The 20,657-nt window shown below is 42.2% G+C and overlaps 1 protein-coding gene across 3 annotated transcripts in view; it reads left to right on the forward strand.

Annotated features, from left to right (window-relative positions):
- The window catches only part of LOC129863633 (protein zer-1 homolog), a 60,637-nt gene extending 57,293 nt beyond the window's left edge, over nucleotides 1–3,344 (forward strand). For all 3 annotated transcript variants that reach the window (XM_055935758.1, XM_055935757.1, XM_055935759.1), the window contains exon 16: nucleotides 39–3,344. In XM_055935758.1, the coding sequence (XP_055791733.1) occupies nucleotides 39–96 (58 nt within the window). In that variant the 3' untranslated portion in view covers nucleotides 97–3,344. The remainder of the gene's footprint in view (nucleotides 1–38) is intronic.
- Nucleotides 3,345–20,657: the final 17,313 nt, after the last annotated feature.

Raw genomic sequence — 20,657 nt, forward strand, 5'->3', positions numbered from 1 at the left:
CTAATGAAAATGCTGAAGCCTCCCTCTCTCTGTTTCAGGAAGGTGATGGAGCAGTGTGAGAACTTCAAAGAAGGCCCCATGGAAACGACGAGGTAGACAACGGCCAACAGAGGACAACGGCCAACAGACGACGACGTCAGGGGAGCAGTACCGCTAGACGAACAAAAAAGGCAAAACTTCATAGGAATCCTTCAGTATCTTCTCACCACAAGTGTCAATTGTGTGCATCAATTTACTGTAGAGCAGAGCAACTGTTCTTTGCCTCTCAGCCAGGCTTTCTGGACAGAACCTTGTTATGCGACACTATTAGGAAGTTGAGATGTGGTGCACCGAGTTTGTGTGTGTCTGTGTGTGTTTGCGCGTGTGTGTGTGTGTTATTTGTGTTGCACATGATAAGCATAATTTGTATAATGTATTTGTGTTCATTTATTGATTTGTTTTGCTTTTTGGTGTGCGTGCTTGTCCTCGTTTGGGTGTGAGTGTGCTAGAGTGTGTTTGCGTGTGTAATGAGTGTGTGTAATAAGAGTGTGTGTGTGTGTGTGTGTGTGTGTGTGTGTGTGTGTGTGTGTGTGTGTGTGTGTGTGTGTGTGTGTGTGTGTGTGTGTGTGTGTGTGTGTGTGTGTGTGTGTGTGTGTGTGTGTGTGTGTGTGTGTGTGTGTGTGTGTGTGTGTGGAAGGACGTATGTGTGTTATAATAAGGATCAAAACACCAGGGAGATGTTTGCCTCTGACAAATAGGAAACAAAAATGCAGGTTGTTATGGTATTTTTCCCACCTTAGTCTGTTATATTGGGTCTCGTGAGAGGCCCTTCGTTGTATAAGCTTAATTTCCAACACAGCGCCGTCAACGCCCATCATGCTCCTTCTCAGAATTCTCAGTCCACAGCCATTTCTGATGCAGAAATTTCAAATGGATGACGCCATGAGGTGTGGACGGTCGATTAGTTTTATCCCAAACAGCACTGATCTGTGGACAGTTGCTATTGAGCAGTGAAGTTGCCATGTCTGTGGATGCATCTCTATCCCACACTGATCGAGAGCGTAACCGTGGAGGTGTGTAGCCGTGACAATGACACCCAGTAGAAGTCTTCCTAGATCCTGTGGCATGGGGAAGGACTTTTTGTTTTTCGTTGTACGTATTTGGAGTTACCATCTGTCCCATCATTGTTTGTCAGTTTTTTTGTTATATGATTATAAACATTCCTATGATTTAATCTGTAAATCTAGGCTTTGTTCCCCATTCCTTACATATATAACCCACAAATAAGCTGAATGATGAGAAACAAATCAGGAAGGACTATACTGTTAGGGTTTTTGGAATCTCAACAAAAAAATGCCCATGTTCTAAAATGTTAAGGAAAATCTGAAGGTGGATGATTTTAACTTTGTGTCTTTCATGTATGTGGATACAATGCCTTCAACCATAAAGTCTTAGCGCCATATATTTAGATTTGACACATTTAGGAAAGCCTGTATCTGATTTCTGAACATTTAGTTGCCATGTAAGAAATCTTTAGCCTAACATTTGCACATGATTTGGTAAGGTAGTCGAGTGATGCAGTGGTATACTTGGTCTCCAAAAGCCAACAACAAATGTGAAGATTAGTTCATAAAATGCTGACCTCAGATTTTTACGCAACATTAATTCAAGAATTCATGCTGTATTGTAACATTCAGTGGGGTCGGAAATTATTGACACCCTTGATAAAGATGAGCAAAAATGACTGTAAAATAAATAATAAAAATACTGAGCTATATTTTATGCTAAAAAAAGGGAAATTATATTTTATACCAATACAATTAGAGAAATAGATATTGTTTAACAAGTAATACTTTTTTTCTCAAAGGTAGGGGTTAAGATTGACACCTCTGTTTTCAAACGCTTGCGAGGATAACGGCACAGAGACATTTTCTAAAATGTTTTATGAGTTAGAGAACACAATGGGAGGGATCTTATCCCCATCCTAAATACAGAATCCTTCCAGATCCTTGGTATCCTTCGTCTGCGCTGATGGACTGCCCTCTTCAATGCAAACCACAGGTTTTCAATGGGTTTCAAGTCCAGAGACTGAGGCAGCTATTCCAAAATGTTGATTTTGAGCCCAATTAACAATTTCTTTGTGGATTTTGATGTCTTGCTGGAAGTTCCACTTGTGGCCATCTTAAAATGGATGTCATCCATGGGTTTTTGTTCAGAACTAATCACTAATTTCCCCCTACAGACCTTGATGTCAGTAGAAATAAATAGCTTATCAGTAGAAGGAATTTGTTCCACACTACACTTACTCTTCATAGATTGATCTTTAGTTGGATTATTATTTTGATATTTCACATGAAGTCCCAACACATTCAAACATGGATTTTTCCTTCGCTTCTTGAACAGAAATCCTCTCTGGTCCACTAGATATAGAATTAATTAATCTTTGCTTTTCCATGTACATTGTCTTAATACTTTTTCATGTGATTTTGTATGTTTGTATAGTGCATTAGGAAAGTATTCATACCCCTTGAATTTTTCCACATTTTGTTACGTTACAGCCTTATTCTAAAATTGATAAAATACTTTTTTCCTCATCAATTTGCTATGAGACTCAAAATTGAGCTCAGGTGCATCCTGTTTCCAATTATCATCCTTGAGATGTTTCTACAACTTGATTGAGTCCACCTGTGGTAAATTCAATTGATTGGATGCGATTTGGAAAGGCACACACCTGTCTATATAAGGTATTGTGTGTAGTTTGATGAGGTGGAAAAGAACAATTGAATCCATTTTTGAATAAGGCTGAATAAGATTTTTTTGGGGGGGAAAGTATTGGGGTCTGAATACTTTCCGAATGCACTCTATGCCTCGTTCAACCATATTTATATTGTTATTTTACAATTATGGTGGGAGGTTATTTCCAAATGGGAGGCTGAACTGGGCAAGGCCTGTAGAAATGGAAAACATATTATTGTTGTTAGAACCTCACTTCATAAGAATTTTGCTGATGTTGGATTCTCTAATATTCAATAAATGGGTAGAGTTACATAGCACCAAAGGGAGGATGGGTCTTGGTTGATTTGTGTAGGTCTTTCAGGCTCTTTAGCACTTAATGAACATATCACATACTGTACAGTAAGTTAATAAAAAGGAGACAATTCAGTTGTAAATGTGGGGCATCTGAGGAAAATGTAGGTAACCCTTATTTAACATCACTCTTCTAAGTCTTCATAAGAGCTATGTATTCAGAAAAATTGTGAAATTAGGGCTATATTATGTTCAGTGCCTTCAGAAAGTCTTCACACCCCTTGACTTCTTCCATGTTTTGTTGTTTCAAAGTGGGATTAAAATGGATTTAATTGTAATGTTTTTTGTCAAGGATCTACACAAAATACAAATGTCAAAGCAAGGTGAAAAGAAATTCAGTAGATTAAAATAATTATGGAAAATGAAACACTATCTTGGTTAGATAAGTGTTCATCCCCGAGAGTCAATACATGTTAGAATCACCTTTGGCAGCGATTACAGCTGTGAGTCTTTCTGGGTAAAAGGCTCTGCATGGTCAAGCCGATGACTGCAATGCGGCCTCCACAGAAGTCATGGCATTCATACTTCTCGCGCTTCTGGGAGCTGTCAAATGCATCCAATAAATGGCTCTGCACCGCACCACTCAGTGCTTCAGGGCTCACATACAGTGCCTTCGGGAAGTATTCAGACCCCTTTTTCCACATTTTGTTACGTTGCAGCCTTATTCAAAAATGTATTCATACATTTTTTCCCTCAACAATCTACACACAATTCCCCATAATGACAATGTAAAAACAGGTTTTTAGAAATGTTTGCTAATTTATTAACATTTACATGTTTGTCATTTAGCAGACGCTCTTATCCAGAGCGATTTACAGTAGTGACTGCATACATTTTTGTCCTTTTTCATACTAATATTAGGTCGGTGTTAATGTTTTGTACCCTCGTCTGATTAAATTACATATATTTAGCCTACTAGTCAACCATGCATGTCTTTGCACTGATGATGACAGAGGAGTTGTTCAGTTGCTGATAAACAGGCAAGTAAAGGAAGATGGGGAAGGTTATATTAAACTAAATTGAAAAAATATATATTTTCTACAAATATTTTAAAATAGCATTTTGCTTAAAGTTTGTAAAGCTCACCACACTTTTTCCCCCCTTGGTACTCCGACAAGCATTCGATCTCCGTGCGCATGATACGGTTGACTTCCACAACCTTATATGGCAAACCATAATAGTCGAGGAATGCTCACATTTTGCTGCAGTTTGAACAGGTCTTGTACTGATATATACAGTAAACTTCAAGTCGTTGGCAAACGTCAGATCAGAGCCCAAGTTTGAGGGGATGCCCTATTGGGGAGCTGTGCATAAATATGAGGGTGCGCACAGTGGTTGTGCCCATGTATCTTTATTTCTAAACCATTGCATTAAAACATGAGACATAATTTAAAAAGAGTAGCAGCAAGTTGTTTTGTGCACATCCAGGGAAATGCTGATGACTGTTACAGAGAGAGACACATACTGTAGCCATAAAATAATGGATGTCCCACAATGAATGAGAGATTGCACAATGCATGATGTGACATCAGTGGCGGTCGGTGCCATTTAAGATGAGGGAGGGCGATTTCATTTTTAATGAGCATGGCCTTATTTCTATTACAGCATATTGGATGGCTGTCATTCCTGTTCCATTCACCCAGACATTAACCCATTGTTAATGTTGTAAATTACTATTGTAGCTGGAAACGGCATGCTGGCCTTCTAGGCAGAGTTGCAAAGAAAAAGCCATATCTCAGACTGGCCAATAAAAATAAAAGATTAAAATGGCCAAAAGAACACAGACACTGGACAGAGGAAGATTGGAAAAAAATGTTATGGACAGACAAATCTAAGTTTGAGGTGTTCGGATCACAAAGAAGAACAATCGTGAGGTGCAGAAAAAATGAAAAGATGCTGGAGGAGTGCTTGACACCATCTGTCAAGCATGGTGGAGGCAATGTGACGTTCTGGGGGTGCTTTGGTGGTGGTAAAGTGGGAGATTTGTACAGGGTTAAAGGGATCTTGAATAAGGAATGCTATCACTCAATTTTGCAACGCCATACCCTGTGGAAGGCGCTTAAATGGAGCCAATTTCCTCCTACAACAGGACAATGACCCAAAGCACAGCTCCAAACAATGCAAGAACTATTTAGGGAAGAAGCAGTCAGCTGGTATTCTGTCTATAATGGAGTGGCCAGCACAGTCACCGGATCTCAACCCTATTGAGCTGTTGTGGAAGCAGCTTGACTGTATGGTCCGTAAGAAATGCCCATCTAGCCTCTACAACTTGTGGGAGCTGATTCAGAAAGCATGGGGTGAAATCTCTTCAGATTACCTCAACAAATTGACAACTAGAATGCCAAAGATCTGCAAGGCTGTAATTGCTGCAAATGGAAGATTCTTTGACGAAAGCAAAGTTTGAAGGACACAATTATTATTTAAATTAAAAATCATTATTTATAACCTTGTCAACATCTTGACTATATTTCCTATTCATTTTGCATCTCATTACATGTATGTTTTCATGGAAAACAAGGACATTTCTAAGTGACCCCAAATCTTTGAACGGTAGTGTATATTTTCAAAGAAGCGTGGATCATCGTTATTTGGTCCGTAAAGGTTAATGAGTCTGTTTATGGTCCAATAACATGTTTAAAATCATCCATCTACCTTGCGGATCTGTTTGGACAATTTGCACATTCGGATCAAAATTACTGTTAATTAATATCCCCCCTTTTGAGTGTCTTTGCCCGTGGGAGAAGTATATTTCACCCCCCAGTCCTTCTTCCACACAACTTCATCTGAAATTGTTGAATGAGTTTCCTGTAAACAATATATATTATATTCCTTCTCTTTGAGCCAGGTAAATATTGTTCTTATTTTCTGCTAAGCCATTACAATTGTCCAACCTGAATGGAAACTTGAAAACGTAACTTCACCAGAGCCTCTTAGAACCCTGCAGACACTTTGGGACTAGATTCGTTACATGCACAGCTACCATAGATCGTCTGGCCTTCATTTTACCATACTTGCTTTATTAGCACAGATATTCTGTCACAGCGACCAACCAGACACACAACACACACATCACAGGCTGTGAGCAGCTCATGGGCACTTAGGGGTAAAGTGCCTTGCTCAAGAGCACAACAGCAGTAGGTAGTATACAGAAATATTGTAGGTGGTAACCCTCTGGCTGCCGGATCATTCCCTGCAGATTTCCCCACAGGCAGCTAGGGGTTAGAACCGATAACCCGCCAGTTATTGGCCTGCCTTTCTAACCTCGAAGCTACTGCGGCCCCTATTAATTTATCCCTTTCCTCAAATCTGCCAGTCTGCCCTTGAACAAGGCAGTTAACCCCCGACAACAACAACCAGGCTGATTCAGAGGGGTTAGGTTAAATGCGGAAGACATATTTTGGTTGTGCATCTGACTAGGTAACCCCTTTTCTTTTGCAGCAGAGGATATAGACCAGGAACGCTGTTGCTTTTGGACGACTCGACCATAGCCTGAAGTTAAAGAACATAAGACTTACATAGTGAGTATTCTGTTAACCTCTACCTTTTTTTTTATACACGAGGGGAGGTCCTCGTGACACACATGAATACATACAGTGCTTTCGGAAAGTATTCAGAACCCTTGACTTTTTACACAGTTTGTTACATTACAGCCTTATTCTAAAATGGATTTAAAAAATGTTTTCCTCATCAATCTACACACAATACCCCATAATGACAAAGCAAGAACAGGTTTTTAGATATTTTAGCAAATGTCAAAATTAAACAAAACATTTAAGTATTCCGACCCTTTGCTATGAGATTCGACATTGAGCTCAGGTGCATCCTGTTTCCATTGATCATCCTTAAGATGTTTCTACATCTTGGAGTCCATCTGTGATAAATTCAATTGATTGGACATGATTTGTAAAGGCACACACCTGTCTATATAAGATCCCACAGTTGACAGTGCATGTCAGAGAAAAAACCAAGCTATGAGGTTGAAGGAATTGTCTGTAGAGCTCTGAGACGACAGGATTGTGTTGAGGCACAGATCTGGGGAAAGGTGCCAAAACATTTCTGCCACATAAACTGGAACTGGGACTGGAACTGTCAGCTAAGTGGTAATAAACTGAGGAGAGATTTCAGGAGATAATCCAGATATGTTGTGTAAGGTATGTGCGTAAGTGTGTTGGAATGAACTTTTGATCAGCTTTGTCCTCGTCGGAGGGGGAGGGACTCTATGACGCTGTTTGTAATATATAATGTGAGGTACATGGTTTTTAAAGGAGAGATCTCCCGAGAATAAACGCTATTGATTAATTTGGACACGGGTCTGTCTATTTTATGCAAATAAGGATCTTACAAATTCTTAGAAACGGACAGAGTGTTTGCTTTGTATAATTAAATTGGTTAATGAACATATAGGAAACAAATTCCTTCATCATTTTTAGCAGGAAACAATCAAATTATTCACTAAACATTCTTCACTCCAGATACACAAGGTGACACTTTTAGACATCTGCCAGTGGTCCTCCCAACACCAGTCTACAAGATTGTCAGGAAGACATTCTGACCCAGCTTCGAAGAAACCAGAAAGTCCTTCATTGACTTGCAGACTGTAAGTTTAAATAGTGGATAGGCATAGGGAGATTGATGGGGAAATTAGATGATAGCGTTTTTAACCTTAAATGAAAGGCACGTGAACGACACGTAGACATGTGGAAATGTGAGCAGCGTCTTGTATTCCTAGTTGAAATAGTTAGGGAGCGTGAACAAAGTGCAAACTTTTTTTACATTCAAATTTCAATAGCTCCTTGGTCATGTGACATACTTCAAACAAGGTTCAGAATGTCCACTGACTACCCTTCTATATTGCACACCCTTTAGTTTGTCCATTTTCATCTCACATGGTTTTACATACATTTTTCAAAATGTAGAATTTCAATAGATCCTTGGTCATGTGACCTAATGACTTCAAACAAGGTTCAGTATGTCCACTGACTACCCTTCTATATTCCACACCCTTTAGTTTGTCCATTTTCATCTCACATGGTTTTCCATGATTTTTTCAAAATGTAGAATTTCAATAGCTCCTTGGTCATGTGACCTAATGACTTCAAACAGGGTTCAGTATGTCCACTGACCACCCTTCTATATTCCACACCCTTTAGTTTGTCCATTTTCATCTCACATGGTTTTCCATGAATTTTTCAAAATGTAGAATTTCAATAGCTCCTTGGTCATGTGACCTAGTGACTTCAAACAAGGTCCAGTATGTCCACTCAGTGGGCCTACACATTGCACACACTTTAGTTTATCCATTTTCATCTCACATGGTTTTCCATGAATTTTTCCAAATGTAGAATTTCAATAGCTCCTTGGTCATGTGACCTACTGACCTCAAACAAGGTTCAGAATGTCCACTGACTATACCTTCATATTGCACACTCTGATGTTTGTCTACTTTCATCTCATGCTATTAGACTTAAATCTGTAAGCTTTGCAGGCCTTCATTTTACATGGGTGTTTAAAAAATTTTTTTAAGTCAACAAATGTTCCATCCTCGCAATAACTATCTTTCACATGGACACTAAAAAGGTCCTCAAATGGCTGTATGTGGAATGGATGAAGGACAGGAGAGGTGTTCAGAGGTGCTTAAAGGAAGGCGCACAGGTAGGCCTCATGAAAAACAGTGTTTCATATGCTCTTTTTAATCACAGTAATAGGCAGTGATTTGTCAGTCACAGTGAGCTTGATAACGTGAAAGAATCCTTTTCATAGCATCACTTTCATATACTGTACATTAAGACAAATCCTTCTACGTTGAGTATTAGAACGCAGTTTCCATAACCTGATAATGACTTGATATTTGAGTGCATTCACAACAAGCCACCTGCAGACAACTTACAAAATGCAATATTGCATTTGAGGGTTTGTTTTTCTGATAAATACTTATTTGATGCATGGCCTACTATTTCTAACTGGGTAAATAAATTCCTACGTCTTTGTGAGTAAAATCCTTTTTCCAAAATTGATTTGGCTACATTTTTGTGAAGAGGTATGAGGGTTGTAATATGGGTCATTTAATAGTAAAATCATTTAAGGGATCAATACATTTCTATATTGCTTCCCCAGTATCTGCATGAACCATCAGGCCCAGTGTTTTTGGTTGACCCTGCTGGACAGAAAGAGAAGGAGGAATCGGAACACGCTGCATTCAAATTCAGGTCTTAGTTCTTGTACTGGATCTAATACATATTAGCATTTTACATACATTCATAAATGTAATACTTTTTTATGACATACAGTGAAAAACTCTCTTGGCTGCTGGCTCTGTCACTTTCAGACATGCGCAGAGCAGATTGAAATGGGAAGGGTAGCTCTCGACTTGAACCACAGGGGTTCTCTGTAAAGAGAGAGTAATCCAAAAGGCACAGATACACCCCTTGACTTTCAATTGGCACCGTTGACCTGTATGTATTCTCTCCTGATTGGCTCTGTGGTGCACAGTCTGGCAGTCTGACTAAAGTGCCAGAGGTATGAGGAGAGACACCCTCCTCTGTATTTATGAGAACAAATATTTCCTAACACTTTGGATCCTATTCTTGGATCCTATTCTTGGAAGACACAATGCATCAAAATCGCCTTTCTAATCGACCTGGCCCGGGTACCCTGGAAGGATATTGACCTCATCCCGTCAGTTGAGGATGCCTGGTCATTCTTTAAAAGTTACTTCCTCACCATATTAGACAAGCATGCTCCGTTCAAAAAATGCAGAACCAAGAACAGATATAGCCCTTGGTTCACTCCAGACCTGACTGCCCTCGACCAGCACAAAAACATCCTGTGGCGAACTGCAATAGCATCGAAGAGCCCCCGTGATATGCAACTGTTCAGGGAAGTCAGGAACCAATACACGCAGTCAGTCAGGAAAGCAAAGGCCAGCTTTTTCAAGCAGAAATTTGCATCCTGTAGCTCTAACTCCAAAAAGTTCTGGGATACTGTAAAGTCCATGGAAAACAAGAGCACCTCCTCCCAGCTGCCCACTGCACTGAGGCTAGATAACACGGTCACCACTGATAAGTCCGTGATAATCGAAAACTTCAACAAACATTTCTCAATGGCTGGCCATGCCTTCCACCTGGCGACTCCAACCTTGGCCAACAGCCCCGCCCCCCCCGCTGCTACTCGCCCAAGCCTCCCCAGCTTCTCCTTTACCCATATCCAGATAGCAGATGTTCTGAAAGAGCTGGAAAACCTGGACCCATACAAATCAGCTGGGCTTGACAATCTGGGCCCCCTATTTCTGAAACTGTCCGCTGCCATTGTCGCACCCCCTATTACCAGCCTGTTCAACCTCTCCTTCGTATCATCTGAGATCCCCAAGGATTGGAAAGCTGCCGCTGTCATCCCCCTCTTCAAAGGGGGAGACACCCTGGACCCAAACTGTTACAGACCTATATCAATCCTGCCCTGCCTAGCTAAGGTCTTCGAAAGCCAAGTCAACAAACAGATCACTGACCATCTCGAATCCCACCGTACCTTCTCCGCTGTGCAATCCGGTTTCCGAGCCGGTCACGGGTGCACCTCAGCCACGCTCAAGGTACTAAACGATATCATAACCGCCATCGATAAAAGACAATACTGTGCAGCCGTCTTCATCGACCTGGCCAAGGCTTTCGACTCTGTCAATCACCATATTCTTATCGGCAGACTCAATAGCCTCGGTTTTTCTAATGACTGCCTTGCCTGGTTCACCAACTACTTTGCAGACAGAGTTCAGTGTGTCAAATCAGAGGGCATGTTGTCCGGTCCTCTGGCAGTCTCTATGGGGGTACCACAGGGTTCAATTCTCGGGCCGACTCTTTTCTCTGTATACATCAATAATGTTGCTCTTGCTGCGGGCGATTCCCTGATCCACCTCTACGCAGACGACACCATTCTGTATACTTCCGGCCCTTCCCTGGACACTGTGCTATCTAACCTCCAAACGAGCTTCAATGCCATACAACACTCCTTCCGTGGCCTCCAACTGCTCTTAAACGCTAGTAAAACCAAATGCATGCTTTTCAACCGTTCGCTGCCTGCACCCGCACGCCCGACTAGCATCACCACCCTGGACGGTTCCGACCTAGAATATGTGGACATCTATAAGTACCTAGGTGTCTGGCTAGACTGCAAACTCTCCTTCCAGACTCATATCAAACATCTCCAATCCAAAATCAAATCTAGAGTCGGCTTTCTATTCCGGAACAAAGCCTCCTTCACTCACGCCGCCAAACTTACCCTAGTAAAACTGACTATCCTACCGATCCTCGACTTCGGCGATGTCATCTACAAAATAGCTTCCAATACTCTACTCAGCAAACTGGATGCAGTTTATCACAGTGCCATCCGTTTTGTTACTAAAGCACCTTATACGACCCACCACTGCGACCTGTATGCCCTAGTCGGCTGGCCCTCGCTACATGTTCGTCGTCAGACCCACTGGCTCCAGGTCATCTACAAGGCTATGCTAGGCAAAGTGCTGCATTATCTCAGTTCACTGGTCACGATGGCTACACCCACCCGTAGCACGCGCTCCAGCAGGTGTATCTCACTGATCATCCCTAAAGCCAAAACCTCATTTGGACGCCTTTCCTTCCAGTTCTCTGCTGCCTGCGACTGGAACGAATTGCAAAAATCTCTGAAGTTGGAGACTTTTATCTCCCTCAACAACTTTAAAAATCTGCTATCCGAGCAGCTAACCGATCGCTGCAGCTGTACATAGTCCATCTGTAAACTACCCACCCAATTTACCTACCTCACCCCCATACTGCTTTTATTTATTTACTTTTCTGCTCTTTTGCACACCAGTATCTCTTCTTGCACATGATCATCTGATGATTTATCACTCCAGTGTTAATCTGCTAAATTGTAATTATTCGATTTATTGCCTACCTCATGCCTTTTGCACACATTGTATATAGATTCTCTTTTTTCTACCATGTTATTGACTTGTCTATTGTTTACTCCATGTGTAACTCTGTGTTGTTGTCTGTTCACACTGCTATGCTTTATCTTGGCCAGGTCGCAGTTGCAAATGAGAACTTGTTCTCAACTAGCCTACCTGGTTAAATAAAGGTGAAATAAAATAAAAAATAAATAAAAATCAATGCAAAAAACAATGTTTTACTAATTACTGTCCATAAGTAACCTCAACCTTGTGGGTCTATGGGTGTTTGGGCCAATAAAGTGCCAACTCAATTCTACCACTGACCAGTCTCTCATGCCCCTATGAACGGGGACACGGGGCAATAGTTTTTAATCTAAACCAGCCCTTTTTTACTGGAGTACACTAACCCCTAATTGGGGCTCTTTTCTTGACACATAGTAGCAGTTTACCAGATCACAAGTCAAGAAGAACAAAAAGTAGATGGTTGTAAGGGTGTATTACATCCTGTGCTGGTCCCATTGTCATATCCATTCTGGATTCTGAGTGGTAAAATCATAGCTGAAAAATGCCTTTATGTGTGTGTATACATTTTCCGCCAAGACAGAACTGCCAAAGGGGGTGGAGTGGCAATCTACTGCAGAAACAGCCTGCAGAGTTCTGTCATGCTATCCAGGTCTGTGCCCAAACAGTTCGAGCTTTTACTTTTAAAAATCCACCTTTCCAGAAATAAGTCTCTCACTGTTGCCGCTTGTTACAGACCCCCCTCAGACCCCAGCTGCGCCCTGGACACCATGTGTGAATTAATTGCCCCTCATTTATCTTCAGAGTTTGTAATGTTAGGTGACATCCCTTGGTTCACTCCAGACCTGACTGCCCTTGACCAGCACAAAAACATCCTGTGGCGTACTGCATTAGCATCGAATAGCCCCTGTGATGTGCAACTTCTTAGGGAGGTAAGGAACCAATATACACAGGCAGTTAGGAAAGCTAAGGCTAGCTTTTTCAAACAGAAATGTACATCCTGTAGCACAAACTCCAAAAAGTTCTGGGACACTGTAAAGTCCATGGAGAATAAGAGCACTTCCTCCCAGCTGCCCACTGCACCGAGGCTAGGAAACACTGTCACCATCGATAAATCTACAATTATCGAGAATTTCAATAAGCATTTTTCTAAAGCTGGGCTTGGTTTCCACCTGGCTACCCCTACCCCGGTCAACAGCTCTGCACCCCCCACAGCAACTTGCCCAAACCTCCCCCATTTCTCCTTCACCCAAATCCAGATAGCTGATGTTCTGAAAGAGCTGGAGCCCTACAAATCAGCTGGGCTAGACAATCTGGACCCTCTCTTTCTAAAATTATCCGCCGCAATTGTTGCAACCCCTATTACTAGCCTGTTCAACATCTCTTTCGTATCATCTGAGATCCCCAAAGATTGGAAAGCTGCTGCGGTCAGCCAATCACAGCATTCTTATCGGCAGACTGAACAGCCTTGGTTTCTCAAATGGCTGTCTTGCCTGGTTCACGAACTACTTCTCAGATAGAGTTCAGTGTGTCAAATTGGAGTGCCTGTTGTCCGGACCTCTGCCAGTCTCTATGGGGATGCCACAGGGTTCAATCCTCGGGCCGACTCTCTTCTCTGTATACATCAGTGATGTAGCTCTTGCGGCTGGTGATTCTCTGATCCATCTCTACACAAACGACACCATTCTGTATACTTCTGGCCCTTCTTTGGACACTGTGTTAACTAACCTCCAAATGAGCTTCAATGCCATGTATACTTCTGGCCCTTCTTTGGACACTGTGTTAACTAACCTCCAAATGAGCTTCAATGCCATACAACTCTCCTTCTGTGGTCTCCAACTGCTCTTAAATGCAAGTAAAACTATAGTAAAACAAGCTCTTCAACCGATCTCTGCCCGCATCTGCCCACCCGCATAGCATCACTTCTCTGGACGGTTCTGACTTAGGTCTTTTGTAGTTGTCCACATATTCTAAGTGTCTGATTAGACTGTAAACTCTCCTTCCAGACTCATATTAATCATCTCCAATCCAAAATTAAATCTGGAATCGGATTCCAATTTCGCAACAAGGCATCCTTCAGTCATGCTGCCAAACATACCCTCGTAAAACTGACGATCCTTGACATTGGCGATGTCATTTACAATATAGCCTCCAACACTCTACTCAGCAAATTGGATGCATTCTATCACAGTGCCATCCATTTCGTCAACAAAGCACCATATACTACCCACCACTGCGACCTGTATGCTCTCGTTGGCTGGCCTTCACTTCATATTCGTCGCCAAACCCACTGGCTCCAGATCATCTATAAGTCCTTGCTAGGTAAAGCACCGCCTTAACTCAGCTCACTGGTCACCATAGCAGCACCCACCCATAGCACATGCTCCAGCAGGGGTATATTTCACTGGTCACCCCCAAAGCCAATTCCTCCTTTTGCCGCCTTTCCTTTCAGTTCTCTGCTGCCAATGACTGGAACGAATTGCAAAAATCACTGAAGCTGGAGACTCATGTTTCCCTCACTATCTTTAAGCATCAGCTGTCAGAGCAGCTTACAGATCATTGCACATGTACGTAGCCCATCTGTAAATAGCTCATCCAACAACCTCATACCCATATTGTTATTTATTTATTTTATATATATATATATATATATATTTTTTTTTTTTTTCCCACCTTTGCATCACAGTATCTCCACTTGCACATTCATCTTCTGCACATCTCCAGTATTTGCGAAATTGTAATTATTTCGCCACTACGGCCTATTTATTGCCTTACCTCCCTAATCTTACTTAATTTGCACACACTGTATATAGACTTTTGTATTGTGTTATTGACTGTACATTTGTTTATTCCATGTGTATTGTTGTGTTGTTTGTCACACTGCTTTGCTTTATCTTGGCCAGGTCGCAGTTGTAAATGAGAACTTGTTCTCAACTGGCCTACCTGGTTAAATAACGGTGAAATTAAAAAATTAAAAAAAAACTGTATGTGGGAATGTCTTACGTCCGTCCTACATGTAGTGTTGGTACATGGAATATTCCTCAACTGCATACATCATAAATTGCTATTGCAAATAGAAGTATTATGTTCAACAACTGACATTTTCAGATATTATTGTGACAAACACACTTTGGTGCTTACAATTAGTTCTCTATTGTCATAGAATTGGTGGGCACTGTCATCTGTGATCTTTGTGATATGACTTTCTTTAAGCACATATTGATGAAACTGTCACTTCATGTTTTTTTCTTAAAATCTACAAACGCTCTACAGTCGTGGCCAGAAGTTTTGAATGACACAAATATTAATTTCCACAAAGTTTGCTGCTTCAGTGTCTTAGATATTTTTGTCAGATGTTACTATGGACTACTGAAGTATAATTATATTGACAATTACATGAAGTTGATGCAAAAAGTCAATATTTGCAGTGTTGACCCTTATTTTTCAAGAGCTCTGCAATCCGCCCTGGCATGCTGGAGTTTGTCAGAATTTGTGGGGTTTTGTTTGTCCACCCGCCTCTTGAGGATTGACCACAGTTCTCAATGGGATTAAGGTCTGGGGAGTTTCCTGGCAATGGATCCAAAATATTGATGTTTTGTTCCCAGAGCCACTTAGTTATCACTTTTGCATTATGGCAAGGTGCTCCATCATGCTGGAAAAGGCATTGTTCCTCACCAAACTGTTCCTGGATGGTTGGGAGAAGTTGCTCTCGGAGGATGTGTTGGTACCATTCTTTATTCATGGCTGTGTTCTTAGGAAAAATTGTGAGTGAGCCCACTCCCTTGGCTGAGAAGCAACCCCACACATGAATGGTCTCAGGATGCTTTACTGTTGGCATGACACAGGACTGATGGTAGCTCTCACCTTGTCTTCTCCGGACAAGCTTTTTTCCGGATGCCCCAAACAATCGGAAAGGGGATTCATCAGAGAAAATGACTTTACCCCAGTCCTCAGCGGTCCAATCCCTGTACATTTTGCAGAATATCAGTCTGTCCCTGATGTGTTTCCTGGAGAGAAGTGGCTTCTTTGCTGCCCTTCTTGACACCAGGCCATCCTCCAAAAGTGTTCGCCTCACTGTGTGTGCAGATGCACTCATACCTGCCTGCTGCCATTCCTGAGCAAGCTCTGTACTGGTGGTTCCCCGATCCCGCAGCTGAATCAACTTTAGGGGACGGTCCTGGTGCTTGCTGGACTTTCTTGAGCGCCCTGAAGCCTTCTTCATAACAATTGAACCACTCTCCTTGAAGTTCTTGATGATCCGATAAATGGTTGATTTAGGTGCAATCTTACTGGCAGCAATATCCTTGCCTGTGAAGCCCTTTTTGTGCAAAGCAATGATGACGGCACGTGTTTCCTTGCAGGTAACCATGATTGACAGAGAAAGAACAATGATTCCAAGCACCACCCTCCTTTTGAAGCTTTTAGTCTGTTATTTGAACTCAATCAGCATGACAGAGTGATCTCCAGACTTGTCCTCATCAACACTCACACCTGTGTTAACGAGAGAATCACTGACATGATGTCAGCTGGTCCTTTTGTGGCTGGGCTGAAATGCAGTGGAAATGTTTTTTGGGGATTCAGTTCATTTGCATGGCAAAGAGGGACTTTGCAATTAATTGCAATTCATCTGATCACTCTTCATAACATTCTGGAGTATATGCAAATTGCCATCATACAAACTGCATAAATGCATGTTGTGATTCTAACTGAGCTAAAACAGGGATTTTTTACTAGGATTAAATGTCAGGAATTGTGAACAACTGAGTTTAAATGTATTTGGCTAAGGCGTATGTAAACTTCCGACTTCAACTGTATATATAGTATGGACTACAGTAGGCTACAAAAGAAACTTTCCAGTGACACACTCACCCAATGATGAAGATTAAGCATAGGCTATTTGCTCATTGGCCAATGACTTGTGCCAATATCTGAAGATAAGCTACTTTGAAAAACAGTACTGTTCGCTCAGAATCTCTCAAAAGTTTAGATTTTTAAATATTTTCTAATACAGACAGAGAAGTCTTTTCTTTTCAGCAGTAGGCATTTTCTTTCTAAACGGTAGGCCTACATTTTTCTCATGATTGTATTTTGAAATTTGTAAAAGGCAAAGTGGCAGCCGCAACCAACCATAGAAATACACTGCTCAAAAAAATAAAGGGAACACTTAAACAACACAATGTAACTCCAAGTCAATCACACTTTGTCATGCCCTGGCCTTAGTTATCTTTATTTTCTGTAATATTTTGGTTAGGTCAGGGTGTGACAGGGGGGATGTTTGTGTATTTGTCTCGTCTTGGGTGGTTGTATGGTATAGGGGGTTTTGGGTAGAGTGTATGGGTTTGTGTTGAGTGTAGGTGTCTAGGTATGTCTATGGTTGCCTGAATGGTTCTCAGAGACAGCTGTCATTCATTGTGTCTGATTGGGAGCCATATTTAAGGCAGCCATAGGCATTGGACTGTTGTGGGTAATTGTCTATGTGTAGTGTTTAGTGTCAGCACTATTTGTTTGAATAGCTTCACGGTCGTCTGTTTGTTGTTTTTGTTCGGTTGTTTCGTCTTCATAATAAAGAAGATGTCTTTCTATCACGCTGCGCCTTGGTCCACTCTGCCTCATTACGACGATCGTGACACACTTTTTTGAAATCAAACTGTCCACTTAGGAAGCAACACTGATTGACAATACATTTCACATGCTGTTGTGCAAATGGAATAGACAAAAGGTGGAAATTATAGGCAATTAGCAAGACACCCCCAATAAAGGAGTGGTTCTGCAGGTGGTGACCACAGACCACTTCTCAGTTCCTATGCTTCCTGGCTGATGTTTTGGTCACTTTTGAATGCTGGCGGTGCTTTCACTCTAGTGGTAGCATGAGACGGCTCACAAGTGGCTCAGGTAGTGCAGTTCATCCAGGATGGCACATCAATGCGAGCTGTGGCAAAAAGGTTTGCTGTGTCTGTCAGCGTAGTGTCCAGAGCATGGAGGCGCTACCAGGAGACAGGCCAGTACATCAGGAGACGTGGAGGAGGCCGTAGGAGGGCAACAACCCAGCAGCAGGACCGCTACCTCCGCCTTTGTGCAAGGAGGAGCACTGCCAGAGCCCTGCAAAATGACCTCCAGCAGGCCACAAATGTGCATGTGTCTACTCAAACGGTCAGAAACAGACTCCATGAGGGTGGTATGAGGGCCCGACGTCCACAGGTGGGGGTTGTGCTTACAGCCCAACACCGTGCGGGACGTTTCGCATTTGCCAGAGAACACCAAGATTGGCAAATTCGCCACTGGCGCCCTGTGCTCTTCACAGATGAAAGCAGGTTCACACTGAGCACATGAGCACATGTGACAGACGTGACAGAGTCTGGAGACGCCGTGGAGAACGTTCTGCTGCCTGCAACATCCTCCAGCATGACCGGTTTGGCGGTGGGTCAGTCATGGTGTGGGGTGGCATTTCTTTGTGGGGCCGCACAGCCCTCCATGTGCTCGCCAGAGGTAGCCTGACTGCCATTAGGTACCGAGATGAGATCCTCAGACCCCTTGTGAGACCATATACTGGTGCTGTTGGCCCTGGGTTCCTCCTAATGCAAGACAATGCTAGACCTCATGTGGCTGGAGTGTGTCAGCATTTCCTGCAAGAGGAAGGCATTGATGCTATGGACTGGCCCGCCCGTTCCCCAGACCTGAATCCAATTGAGCACATCTGAGACATCATGTCCCAGATGGATGCTTTAGTCCAGGTCTTGGAGGAGATCCCTCAGGAGACCATCCGCCACCTCATCAGGCGCATGCCCAGGCATTGTAGGGAGGTCATACAGGCACGTGGAGGCCACACACACTACTGAGCCTCATTTTTACTTGTTTTTAAGGACATTACATCAAAGTTGGATCAGCCTGTAGTGTGGTTTTCCACTTTAATTTTGAGTGTGACTCCAAATCCAGACCTCCATGGGTTGATAAATTTGATTTCCATTGATAATTTTTGTGTGATTTTGTTGTCAGCACATTCAACTATGTAAAGAAAAAAGTATTTAATAAGAATATTTTATTCATTCAGATCTAGGATGTGTTATTTTAGTGTTCCCTTTATTTTTTTTAAACAAATACACCATGACAGCGCAATACACAAGGGGTGGAACAGTGGCAAAGGTACCCACAGGACAAACAGAATAATATTAGTCTGAGGAGAGATTAAATAGCATTAATATTAGAACAAAAATCATTCAAAACACACCTTTAGTTTACAAAGTTAAACAGATGTATTTTTTCTTCATAATAAGCAGGAGTAATATTCTTAGATCAGAATGACAGCAGACTGTACTTCTATCCATGTCACTATCTACTCGGGTAGATTTGCTTTTAGCCAAATCCTTTTAGAGCAAGCCAAATAATTTCATGTTTTAAAAGTTATCCTAGATCAGGATTCATTGTTTGAATGGTAAGATGCCAATCATTTGAGTGATCCATAAATCACATTTTATTTGTCACTTACGCCGAATACAACAGGTGAAATGCTTACTTACAAGCCCTTAAGCAACAATTCAGTTTTAAGAAAAATAAGTGTTAGGTAAAAAATAGGTAAGTTAAGTTAAAAATACATAGTTAAAGAGAAGCAGTAAAATAACAGTAGCGAGGCTATATACAGGGGGTACCGGTACAGAGTCAATGTGCAGGGGCACAGGTTAATCAAGGTAATTGAGGTAATATGTACATGTAGGTAGAGTTAAAGTGACTATTATGCGTAGATAATAACCAGAGTAGGAGCAGTGTAAACGAAGGGGTGGGGGGGGGACAATGAAAATAGTCTGGGTATCCATTTGATTAGCTGTTCAGGGGTCTTATAACTTGGGGGTAGAAGCTGTTAAGAATTATTTTTGACCTAGACTTTGCACTCCGGTAACGCTTGCCGTGCGGTAGTAGAGAGAACATTCTACCACCAGGGTGGCTGGAGTCTTTGACAATTTTTAGGGCCTTCCTCTGACACCGCCTGGTATAGAGCTCCTGGACGGCAGGAAGCTTAGCTCCAGTGATGTACTGGGCGGTACGCACTACCCTCTGTAGTGCTTTGCGGTCGATGGCCGAGCAGTTGCCATACCAGGCAGTGATGCAGCCAGTCAGAATGTTCTCGATGGTGCAGCTGTAGAACATTTTGAGGGTCTGAGGACCCATGCCAAATCTTTTCAGTCTCCTGAGGGGGAATAGGCTTCACGACTGTCTTGGTGTGTTTGGACCATGATAGTTTGTTGGTAATGTGGACACCAAGGAACTTGGTGCTCTCAACCTGCTCTGCTCCAGCCCCGTTGATAAGAATGGGGGAGTGCTCGGTCTTCCTTTTCCTGTATTCCACAATCATTAGAGTCCCACTCCTTGAAAGCGGCAGCTCTACCCTTTAGCTCAGTACTGATGTTGTCTGTAATCCATAGCTTCTGGTTGGGTTATGTACGTACGGTCACTGTGGGGACGATGTTGTCGATGCACTTATTGCTGAAGCCAGTGACTGATGTGGTGTACTCCTTAATGTCATTGGAAGAATCCCAGAACACATTCCAGTCTCTGCTAGCAAAAGTCCTGTAGCTTAGCATCTGCATCATTTGACCACATCTTTATTGACCGAGTCACTTGTGCTTCGTGGTATGGTTTTTGCTTGTAAGCAGGAATCAGGAGG

Source organism: Salvelinus fontinalis, chromosome 10, assembly GCF_029448725.1.
Source record: "Salvelinus fontinalis isolate EN_2023a chromosome 10, ASM2944872v1, whole genome shotgun sequence".
NCBI lineage: Eukaryota > Metazoa > Chordata > Actinopteri > Salmoniformes > Salmonidae > Salvelinus > Salvelinus fontinalis.